We start from the raw sequence: 11,802 nt of genomic DNA on the forward strand, positions 1-11,802 counted from the left end.
GCGCGATGAAAAAAAAAAAATCTAATGTAGTTATTACATTCAACCTAGAGCAACAAAAATATCATATTTAATGATTTTCCATACTGAAATGTGAATGGAACCATGCATAAAACTACATTATACACACACCATTTGTTTTAATTTTTAGGAAGTTTGTTTTAAAAAAATACTTGGAAATGCAAAACTGATCCTGATTAAATGTTTCAGTTAAAAAAAAAAGTTTCTATGAAAGATTAACTAGTTCTTAAAAGCAGTGCCACTTTATTTTTCTCAGAGCTTCTCCATTACAATTTTTTTTTCTGCCTGATGACACCGTAAGAGCTTTGGAAGTTCTGCCTCAATCACTCATTTCGCTGCTGCTTTCGCCTTCTTGCCCGTTTTCCTGACGCGTCTGCGAGTGGGTGCGGCTTGCCCCGGTTTTGCCGTGGTGAAAGTGATGCACTGGGAGTCAAGAAAGTTGACCAGCTTGGCGGCACCGAGGCGGATGCCTGCGGCTTTCAGACGCTCCTGGAGTTGAGACAGGACCAGAGGCTGGAAATGCAGGATCTGACTGTACAGACTGGAGTCGGATAGGATGAAGGAGCGCACGGCCTGCAGGCGATCTTCAAGGCGGGTGGCCGCTTGGGAAGCCGATATCCCGCCATCGCTGTCTGAGTCACCGCCAGAGGAAGGACACAGTTCCGGGTTGTGCCTGCAAAGTTCATGCCATGGATGGTCGGACAATTGTATGCAGTGTCCAAACCTGAACAGGGCTTTGGGGTGTTGCTGGAGCCTATTCCAGCTGACTTTGGGCAGAAGGCAGACTACACCCTGAACTGGTCGCCAGTCAGTCGCAGGGCACATACAGAGATAAACAAGCATTCACACCGTCACTGAGTGGGAACCGATCCCACGCCGCCCGCACACAAGTCAGGCGAATGTACCACTACACCATCAGTGACTGAAATGCCAGTCAGTGCCTTAAAACTAAAATTCCTATAGCCACACCTTTAATTAATCATTTTGGCTGCATGGAATAAAGCCATTACAAATAAATGGCTCAATCAAGGGCCGCCGACGGCCAATATCATGAACACAATCCTCTGACGTGGGACTGTTAGGCAGAATAAGGAATGAATATGAAATACGCTACCTCAGGAAAAATGGACACCGTTCACAGAAGAGCACTGAGACAAACACTCTTCGACTACATTGTGGCGAGTGAATAATTAAGAAATTCAATTTTGGTTGCTTACTGTATATCTAAATGGAAAAATAGTTTAGATTTTTTGTCCCATTTGAAAAAGCAACTTTTAACAAAGACAACTCTTGTGGATATTATTAGATGTGTCAGCAGTACCTTTCAGATTCTTCACTTGAAGTAGCTGTAGAGGCATTGGAGTCTTGAGAGTTGGACGGCAGTTCCACGTCTTCCTCCTCTTGGGTGTTTTTTGCTGGAGAGAAGGAAGCCGCCAAATCTTTAAAATGGACTTTCTGTTCCAAGGCTACATGCCTGCCGCCAGACTTGGAGTGAGCGCCCTCTGTCTGGGCTACAGGCCCGACACAGGGCGCCTCATCTTCACTGTCCGAGTTGACAAGCTGGTGGGTGTACTGGTGGATCTCTTTCAACTTGAGGATCATCTGGCGCTTCGGTAATGCCCGAACACCAAACCTGCACAGAAGACGGCAGTGAGTGGCATCCGTACTGTACATGTGCAAACTGCATTTCTTTTCCTTCACATTGAGCTGTTTGTTACTTTAAAAAAAAAAGGTGCATTCGTGTGTTCTTCCCAGTCCCAATCAACTGCAGCGATGGAGACTGATAGGAATGAAGAGATTTCCATTACATTATCGATACTGCTTAGCGAACCAGTTCCTTATCGTTTCTCTTTGGGTGAAGGAATGAAAATACACAAACACTCATTTGTGACAAAAGAGGAATCGACGGAGAATTGACAGTTACGCAAACAAATGATTCCTAGGACTCAAAGTACCTCGGTAATCAGTTCTAAAAAAGAAACATCTTTGAGTTCCCTTCCCGTTGTTCAACAGAGTGCGGGATTTCAAACTCCAGCCCTGAGGTACACCACACAAATACATTTATTTAGTATTTTCCCAAATGTTTGTATCCAACAGTCCTGAGTTTAAACAAGGTCAACAAGCGACACAAACTGTTAATCTTGAGTTAATCACCATGACTCAAAACTTCAGGCTCAATTTATGTATCTGTTTTTCATGTAAATTGACAAACCTGTCAAGTTTGTTTTTTAGTTCGGGCGTATCCATGTCAGAGTAGTGAGGCATTGGCGTGATGGGCACCAGAGTGCGATGCTTCTTATTGCGAGGAGGAGCTAGAGAGACACAAACAGATGCACCGTTTTAACTTTTGAGTTTATTCTTTCCACCCTGAATGTTGAGATCTTATTTTTTTTTGGTAGCAGTTTCTGCTTTTATTCAAAATTAAGTGAATTATTTGAAATATGATCCCAAACGACAGCACTTAAGGTTGATCATTGTTTTTATGTGCACACAAACTGTATTTCCAAATAATTCAGCCGTCCATCCATCCATTTTCAACACGGCTTATCCTGAAGAGGGTCGCGGGGAGTTGCTGGAGCCTATCCCAGCTAACTTTGGCCAAAAGGCGGATTAGTCACTGAACTGGTCGCCAGTCAGTCGCAGGGCACATTTCGAGACGTACGACCATTCACATCCACACCGTCACTGAGTGGTAACTGATCCCACACAAGTCGGGCGAGTGTACCAACCATCTGTGACAAATAATTCATTCATTTAGGATGATGATGATGATTATTTTAGTCATATATTTTGATTCTGTTTTCATCCTACAATGTTTTGTGCTGGTTAGGGGGTATTTGTCTGATACAAAATATTTCTCGGGGGGTCAGATCACCTTTTGCTTCAAATGAAACAGATGTGGCTGTTTTTCGAATATACTCACTGTGAATTCAAGGAATTTCATATTCATATACTGTATGGATACAGTACGTCATGACTTGGTTGGTTTTAATCCTCACAAAAAACGGTTAAGATAAAGAAATTCTCTTGTTAAAAAGTGCTTACGTGTCGTTTTTAGTTGGACAGAAGGTTTTAGCCTTTGAGAAAGAGGAAGTATCTCCTCTTCCTCCTCCGAGCTGTCCCACACGTTGGCGATCAGAAGGCTGTCACTTATCTCTGGAGGAATATCGGTAATGAGGCGAGGTGTTGGAGGCTTGAAGATCTGATTTTCTTTACTCGTAGGTGGCTGTGAAGTCCGATTTTTAGCTTCATGGTCGCCACTTGCACCATCTTGATAAGATGTCGGTGAGTGAGAGGTGGCGGACGAGGCTGCCGTGTCCACTGGCCGGCTGCATCCTCCGCTGTCCTCTAGTCTCAGACTAAAGCCTCCCGGGTTCCCTGCGACGTCATCGCAGGCGTTGAGACCCCACGAGTCGTTGAACGCCATTGACGGCTCGTACATGGCCAGCAAGCTCTGCTCAAAACTTTTGTCGCTTGTTGCTTCTTCTATGTGGTCATCATCCAACTCTGTGACCTTTCCATCTTCACTTGCTGTTCCCCTCCTTGTTGGCTTAAATCCTGTGCTGTTGTGACTGTTGGCGTGAGCAGAATTTGGGCTGGAGCACTTACTGGGTCTCTCTGAACTCAGAACACTTCTGTGAGCGGGGGAAGAATGTGGTTCTGAAGGGTCAGGAAAAGGGGAGGGATGAACGATCTCCAATTGCTTCTTCTTAGGACTTTCGTGTTCTTGACTAAGTGACTTTGGCGTGTCAGGCCCTGCGTCGGGCAGCGTAGGGTCGGGCCGGATACGGTGATGGGGGTGCAGAGGGGTGCTGCTGTAAGGGTCACCGCAGACCTGGAGAGGCGTCTCTTGCTTTGAAGACTCGTGGAGGTGAGTAGAAACGCTTGAGAAGTAGGCAAACACCGGCGACGCCACCTCTGCTCTTTCCGGGTTGAGCTCCACTGTGCCAAGACGCGTTGACTCCTTTGGGAAAAGCTCTGTTTTCCGCATGCTGACTTTGGTTTGAGTAGAACTGTCCAAGCTTATTCTTCTGGGGGTGCTGTTGACTGGTGTGGAGGGGAGGAGCCAGGAGAGTTCCGGCGAACAATTTCCTTGATTCGGTTGGTCAGGAGACTGACTTAAGTCACCGAAGCTGCACTCCAAATTTCTGGACTGCTTCTTCTCCGTCAAGGACTCTGTTGGCTTCAAGTGAGTGAAGCTCTGCTTTGTGTGGGAATGTGACAAGACAGGACTCTGGGCAGCAACAGGTACCTCCATGTCCTCGCTGGAGTCTGACAAAACTATCAGTTCTGGCTCGTTTGTCCTCGATGAATTAAAAAGCAGTGGGACACATATGCTACCGCTAACTGGGCTTTGAGGTTCGAGAGGCGTATCTTGCTTCGGAGATTCCTGTGCAACAGTAGCTATTTCTGTTACTCTCATAGGGCTGCACTCACCATCCCTGTCTGGGGACACACCAGGGATGGGCAAGTTTGATCCATTGGGGGAAATGTCACTGCCTAAACTTGCTGACGACTGAAGCAAGGTTCTACCAGATAATTTGAACAAGGGAGCATGATGCGTTTGTGCTCTTGGTGAAGTAGATGAATGAGGACAGATGGATGGTTGTTCTTCTTCTTTGTAGACCCCCTCAGAGTCTGAGAAGAGGCGATTGTAGCTGCTGTCAAGGCTGTGGTCTGGAAGTGATTCCGATTCAGGCTGAGGGCTTCTGTCACTACATCTTCCTGGAGTTTCTCTTGGTTCAATTAGTTTGCTTGTCATCTCTGTATCGTCCCCCTCACTTTCTCCCGTGCTCGGCCTCTCCTCATCCCTCTTTCTTTGTGTGGCAGCAAACTCGTAAATCTCATCCAGCTCTTCCTCATTCACCAGCTCCTCGTGGAGGTCCCCGTCACCTGATGTGCCGCCAGCAGCTTTTTCGAGACGGCTCTCGTCACCTCCTTCTCGGTCCGTATCATCTTCGTGGCTCCACATGGAATTGAAGAGCGCTGTTAAGTTCTTGTCCGTGTCATTACTGAGATAATCCAAGTGGCTTGTGGCGGCTTCATCAGCATTCTGAGTTGAAGCTTCGTCAACATGAAGTTCACATAGCTGGCGCAGCTCCTGTAGATCAAACCTTAAGAAAGCAGAAGGTAAGTTGGACACTTCATTAAAAAAATAAAAAAAAATAAAGAAAAACATTGTTCGGTTGGCACTGCTCATGATCAATAAGATCTTGAAATGTGTGGCTTCTGCTTACTGACCTGGATGCCAACTCCAGGACATGAGGACGTAATGAGGCTGGATAGGAAAAGCGAGCAGTGTAAAGATACTGCAGCAGAACCAGCACTGCCTGTCCTGGGACATCATTGATCAACACCCTTTGAGCTGTGGGAATTCCCTCCTCATGCACCCCAAATCCACTTTCATGTATCTGGAAGAAAAAAAAAACATAAGATTGAGGTTGCTAAAAGCTTTCAGTATCTTGATGGTCGATCAACATGGAATGGACACAAACAGTTAAGTCTCTGCAGTGCTATCCAACTATCAAGTGTGACATTTTACTGTTTCTGTGATCTCCGCCACACATTTACATGCAAATTATTTTCTCCACATACACACTAGTGTATGTAGTGCTGCCCTGAGTAGTGAACATTCTTTCACTATCTTTGTCTCGCCTTGCCTCAGAGCGTGCACTGTGACGGGCTTCCTGCTTCGACCTGCAGAAGTAGAGTCCACAGAATGTCGAAAAAAGTATAAGCGCTTTCAGAGACAAACATAAATAAATATAACGTTTCAGCCCTACAGCCTCTATAATACTCTAACGATCTGCACTCAGCCGTAATGCTAACGAAAAGCAGACTTTCCATTGGCACAGCAGTATACGGGATGGGATGAAAGATACCTCATTTTATGTGACCAAGATTGAGCTGATTTCAGCAAGGCAAAAAATAAAGTGTGTAAAATGTACTATATTTCTTTGGGGGATATTAATGTTTTCCAACACCAGGGAACCGTTATAAATTGTGAAAAAAATTGCAAAATTATTTTTCATACTGTACTGCAGTTACCATTTCTGCCAGGAGGGGGCAGCGTGCATAAATCATGAAGGAATGCGCATAGAAGACTTGGCCACTGTCCACCTGGAGTTGCCAGTCGCTCAACTGAGGGTTGTTCACCATGCTGCTCAGATTTGATGCCAGGGTGGAAAGCGCCACCTGCAGAGAAAACAAGGGAGTAGATGTCTCTCAGAAAGAACCCGAGCATTCATTTTGTGAGTTCCAAACTTCGGTCTGGAAACTTTGGAGCATCATCTTACTGATAAATGGCTTCTGCTCTCTTCACTTGCTCCTGGCTGACATAAAGTCCTTCTTGCTTGGCTCTGGAGGTCATCTGTATCGGAGTGCGTCATTGCCAGTGGTCCACCACTCACACATAGGTAAGTTGTTTCGTCTAGAAAGAAGCCACTCAGTTGGAGGTCTGTGGACAAGCTGGTGTTTTTATCTGTAGGCAGATCATTGATGACAATCTTTGAAAAGGAATTAAAATTAACAGTGAGAGTCATTCACAAATAATAAAGGTGACTAGGCAGTGTACATATAATATGCATATGAAAGTACTTTTCTATACATTTGGGAAGCATGTTTCTTTGGAAATTACATTATAAAGTAAGAAACCCTAACAAATTCTCTGTGACAAATACAGCAGATTAAATTATTCAAGTATAAGAACATTACTGATGAATCAGTTGTCTAATTTATGTGTGCATTCATAATAAACTTAAAGAATTATTGTGATTATTACAAATATGAGAAATAATAGCATCAAGATCCTGAGATTTGCAGTGTTCAGGCATAATATATGGTAAGGTATAAAAGTCCATTTTACATCAAATATTTTCTCTGATTAATTAAATTAACAATCTTGCAACCTGAGTGAGAAGACGTAGCTCAGAGAATGCATGGATGGATGGCTATAAATTACTATGGACTAGCACCTACATGTCAAGGAAAATACCTTATAAGGAGCATCCAATTTTTTTTCTTTTGAAATTGGGTTTGCGTAGCACATAAATCATCAGGCCATCCATGTTCTATACCACTTGTCCCCCCCCCCCCCCCCCCGCTCTACCCACCCCCCCTCCCCCCATCCCCCATAGGGGTAACTGTGAGCTGGAGACTACCCCAGCCAATTTGGGGCAAGAGGTTGAGTACACACTGGACTGGTCACTAGTAAATCTCAGGACACATGCAGTCAAATTTGAACTGCATTAATCAAAGTGCTCAATTACACTGCAGAGTGAAGACTTTTTGGAGGTATTTTTTTGTCCTTTACCGGGGACAGGAGCAGTAGAGTCACCATGGGCCATTTCAGACAGCTCCACTAGGTCTTGCAGGGCCTGACTGTTCGCTGGGAGATCTCCCATAGTTGGAGTGGAGGGGGTTGAGGAGCAGGCGGGCGTCTGGGAAGAGGACAAGATGGAAGCTTTGTTGTTGGGTTCGGAGGCAGAGGAGGGAGTCTATAGGTAGAAGTTAAGAACCGGTGAGAATTGGAGAATAAATCATGGCCATCTTACTTCATTCAACTAATGAATACTGTATAACATACATGATGTCTAATGAAAAGAATGAAAAGTGTATATTGAGTTTGTACACCCGGTCACCAGGCAGTCAAATTTGTTTTCTAAAATCTAAATGGAGTCACAAGTAACCTGGTACCACCGGTATCACAAATATCAGAATCAAATATCATTTATTAATTGATAATCAGAGTGATAAAGACTTTTATTTTGCGCACACACACACACACGCGCACACGCACGCACACACACACACACACACACACACACACACACACACACACACACACACACACACACACACACACACACACACACACACACACACACTTTCACTAATCCCAACATCTCCTATAAAGCCGTTATCTTACTTGTGCCGATTCCCACGGTGTGATGAAGTCTTTGAGCTCCGGGACGAAGAAGTTGAAAACACTGGCGGTGTGTCCACTCAATGCACTCTTTTGCCACAGCGGGGCAGCGTCGCTCAAGGCAGACAAGGTACTGGGACAGCAGGTAGGTGTAGGCGGAGAAGGAGCTCGACTACGTAGGAGGAGGGCAGAGACTCGTTCTTGCAGCCTCATCAGGGCCGCATCGGCATCCTGGATGAGGAGGATTGGAAGAGGACGAGGAACTGTGCCCTTTTTCCTCTTACCACGCCCATTTCCTGCAACATGAGGAATTGGCAGACTATATTTCTCAAGCTCATTCGACCTCTATAGTCACAGTCACACTTATTTTTTCAAAACACACTGATGCAATGGTTCATCCTGAGCCACTTAACACTAAAGTCAAAAGGTCAAAAAAACTGCAGTCGATATGTTGAATGTAGATTGGGCAATGAAGTTGTCCGCCCAGTGGGATGGTATTATTCGTGTCTGTGTCTGCTGCACCACATGCACAGGTCTGCACGGTAAGGAGTACCTATCCAGTTTGCGGTTTGGTGACAAAATGCAGCCTCCTCGAGGGAAAACGGCATCCATTCTGCCTTGTTAGGCACATGTGTGCATTGCAGTTTGCAGTCTAGGGCTCTAGACACAGGTACTCGTACCTCTCCCCGAGTACTCATGGTAGCAAAATCCAAACCATTAGAGCAGAGGTATAAGGTGTGGAATTAAGGCTGGCTTACTTGCAACGGGGTCACCCTTTCGGCTCGAAGTGTAAAATGTGATATAATTCATGATCCTTGGAGTATTTGGACAAAGACTGTCAGACATGCCAACCGTGTAAAATGGCATTAATTAAAAGTAACATGCAAAAACTAGACAAGAATATGGACCCTGTACCACAAAGTCAAAAAGCTCTGCAGATAACATCTCAGAGTAAAAGTCCTGCATTATGCTCATGTGTCTCAACTTGGTATTGAATGAACAACCGCTGGATTATAGCAATAACCTTGCGAAACACGAAAAAAGAGGTGATGCTATACCCGCATCTGGCCTCCACTTCAAAACAGGCGTCTTGGAGGAATCAGAAGCCATGGATTGTGTTCTTGCCGCACACTGCTGCTCCCTCTCCTGTTCCAACAGGGAGGATGACAGAGCCAGGGCCACCATGGTGTTTTCATCCAGGGGTTCAGCCTTTTTCCTGGGCTTCTTTCTGGCTCCTGCGCCTGCCTTAGTTACACCTTTCCTTTTGGCGCCACCAGTCTGTGTACTGAACATTACAAAAAATATTGATTTGGGACAAAAGTGATTTGGGTTCAGAATACATTTAGAAAGAACAATAAAAATACACTGATAGACTTCTTACTAAAAGATTGGATTCTGAAATATCCGGTGCCTCAACAAAGTATTTGTCAGCTGGTATGCAGTTTTATTTATTTTAGTCTTTTTTTTTTCAATTGTTCAACTGAGGTGTGTGGATGATTGTCTATTAATGTGGATTGTATTACGTAATTTAACAATTAGTACAAGCTTTTGATCTAAAACAGGGGTCAACAAGTCTCAAGAATCTTGAGAAGTATGTATGCATGCTCGACTGATGTGAAGTGTGGCTGCTGCAGACATACATTGCATCGGTCACGTCACTTTGCGTCTCTTCTGCCTGCCTCTGGAGCGCCTGCAGCAGGTCGGCAGGATTGACACCCATGGCTGCCGAGCAACGCTTCAAGTGGACGGAGCGACTCTTGTGCGACTTGAATTTCTTGCCACAAATTGGACAGTCAGGGACACTTGGTGGAGGAGGACGTGGAGGAGGAGGAGGAGGAGGTGGAGCCATTTGATGCTCACTGTCATCCAAACACCTACCAGCAGTACACATTTTGTATTAAAAAAAAAGTATCCTGATAAAACATGTTAAATAAGGAGCATATCGCCGCTGCCCTGTGAAAAAAAGCAGCTGTCACTGCTTGTCACAGTTCCACTGAAGGCTGAAGGGGCAGCCAAAACTGTTAGCTCGGTAAGAGATTTCCTCTTCACGAAAAGAAAAAGACCATTGTCAGAATAAAGGCAACCGTAAACACATTTTCACTAATAAGAAGATAAGACAAACATCATAGCGATAAAGAAATTATTAGTCCACCCAACAAATTGTCCTTACTTTTTGTGCTGTGTTTATTAGTGTTATTAGGCTGTGCGCACTGCTCTACCATATTTCATGAAGACTATCCTAAATATCTAGGTAAGGGGCAAACGCTTACTTCTTGTTGCTTTGCCACGCACCTGTTGATGTGCTGCGTGCGTCGCTCGGGTGTCATGTGAGATAAGTCTCTTTGACAGATGTGACAGAAGAACAGACCCTCAGCCGCCAAGTCCGGTGTGTGGACCTCTGCCACCTCATGGTCAAGTTGATGCTGCAGCTGCATGGCCAGAACCTCATCGCTGTCGTGAGTCCTCAGATGCTGCTCTGAAGTGGACGAATGCAGTATTTCTAGGAACAGACCAGTGTGCATTTCATTGGGCATTAATTGTATTTGTTTATTGAGGACAGCTGTACTAACTTGGGCTGCAAGAAAACAAAACAACAAAAGGATATTGGTGTTATAAATTGCCATTTTGATATTATAGCGATACTGTATTCAACCCGTACCTAAAGAAATTATATTTTTGTTGTGAATTCAATTGACTATAGGTTGAAACTATTGTATTCTGTGTTTATTTACACTTTCAATCACATGCCAAAATAATTGGTATTGGGATTTGTATGTTATACCCTTCTGAGTCACAGAGAGAGTCATTTGTTCTGGGCAGAACCAGAGCTTCAGTGTTCTTGATCAGCTGCAGATGTTTGATGCCCTTTTGTGGTAGTCGAATCAGAGAGTTGAAGTAAAAAAAAAAAAAGAGAGAGAGCAAGAGAGATCATTTCACCTGACAGTGGAGGATAGGGTTCCCTGACATGATCCACATCGTGCATCATCTTTGGCAGATCGGCTCTCTTGAACTGTTGCATCCTGCTGAGCAATTTGTCTTTTGTCCCCAAGCCTGGTCCTGTTGTTTGTGTTGAGGTTAACACAGTATCTCCTGAATCATGCACAACCTTGCCCGTGTTTTCCGTGACCTGTTGTGGTTCGCTCTGGACAAGCTGAGACCCAGAACTCTCCTCGTTTCCTCTCTGGTCTCCATCGCTAGTCTGACAAGATATCTGCTGGTCGACTCGCCTACGTTTTGGCTCGACTCCTTTCTTGCGGGAACGTTTCAACAGCTTTGAGCAGAGGTCAACAAAGTCCTGGTCCGAATCGTTCATGACTGTGGTCCTTATTTTGACCGGTCACCTTGAAAAAATTACGCAGGCATAGACTCTGCGTTGGCAAATACCCATAATGGATCGCCAACACGTCAGTACCTTGCAGTCTGATTCAAGAATCCGCGGGTACTGTTGTTGAAGACAATGAATATACAGTATATTCCATACATATATAGATCCCAAACTTCTGTCCGTCTAAATGATGGAACCAATACTGGTGGAATATTGTAGATATCTCGTGGTGTAAATGAATTGCCTTCTCATCGGACACTCAGCATCAACGCTGCATCTCATACTTTCTAAGCGCATTTTTGAATCGTTGACAACGACATATAACACCCTAGATTAGTTTTCATTTCACACTAAACCACTTTTTTTTCAAATACTTCTGGTCACGCGACCGGAAACGACACGCTTTACTTCCAGGTCACCCTGGTCACGTGGCCTGTTGTCGTTCAGCCCACGAAAGTGTATGATCATTCGATTTGTGTGAAGACAGAATACATATCGTAAATGTTTTTGTCATTTTGTGACTTTCGAGAACTAA

At 44.6% G+C, this 11,802-nt stretch overlaps 1 protein-coding gene across 3 annotated transcripts; it reads right to left on the reverse strand.

Annotated features, from left to right (window-relative positions):
• Window positions 1-238: 238 nt before the first annotated feature.
• Window positions 239-11,687, reverse strand: slx4 (SLX4 structure-specific endonuclease subunit homolog (S. cerevisiae)). Of its 3 annotated transcripts, XM_052084835.1 has the most exons (14): window positions 11,070-11,211; window positions 10,880-10,999; window positions 10,235-10,442; window positions 9,583-9,816; window positions 9,001-9,227; window positions 7,946-8,238; window positions 7,331-7,514; window positions 6,315-6,499; window positions 6,067-6,213; window positions 5,260-5,429; window positions 3,064-5,132; window positions 2,231-2,330; window positions 1,340-1,651; window positions 239-691 (listed from the first exon to the last, which is right to left on the reverse strand). In XM_052084835.1, exons 2-14 carry the CDS (start codon window positions 10,959-10,961, stop codon window positions 346-348), a joined length of 4,557 nt encoding a protein of 1,518 aa, XP_051940795.1. In that variant the 5' UTR covers window positions 10,962-10,999; window positions 11,070-11,211; the 3' UTR covers window positions 239-345. The 3 variants fall into 3 exon arrangements, with proteins under 3 accessions (XP_051940795.1, XP_051940794.1, XP_051940793.1); XM_052084834.1 differs by having other exon boundaries at window positions 7,331-7,457; window positions 10,880-11,687; XM_052084833.1 differs by having other exon boundaries at window positions 10,880-11,686.
• Window positions 11,688-11,802: the final 115 nt, after the last annotated feature.

Source organism: Hippocampus zosterae, chromosome 13 (genome assembly GCF_025434085.1).
Source record: "Hippocampus zosterae strain Florida chromosome 13, ASM2543408v3, whole genome shotgun sequence".
Taxonomy (NCBI): domain Eukaryota; kingdom Metazoa; phylum Chordata; class Actinopteri; order Syngnathiformes; family Syngnathidae; genus Hippocampus; species Hippocampus zosterae.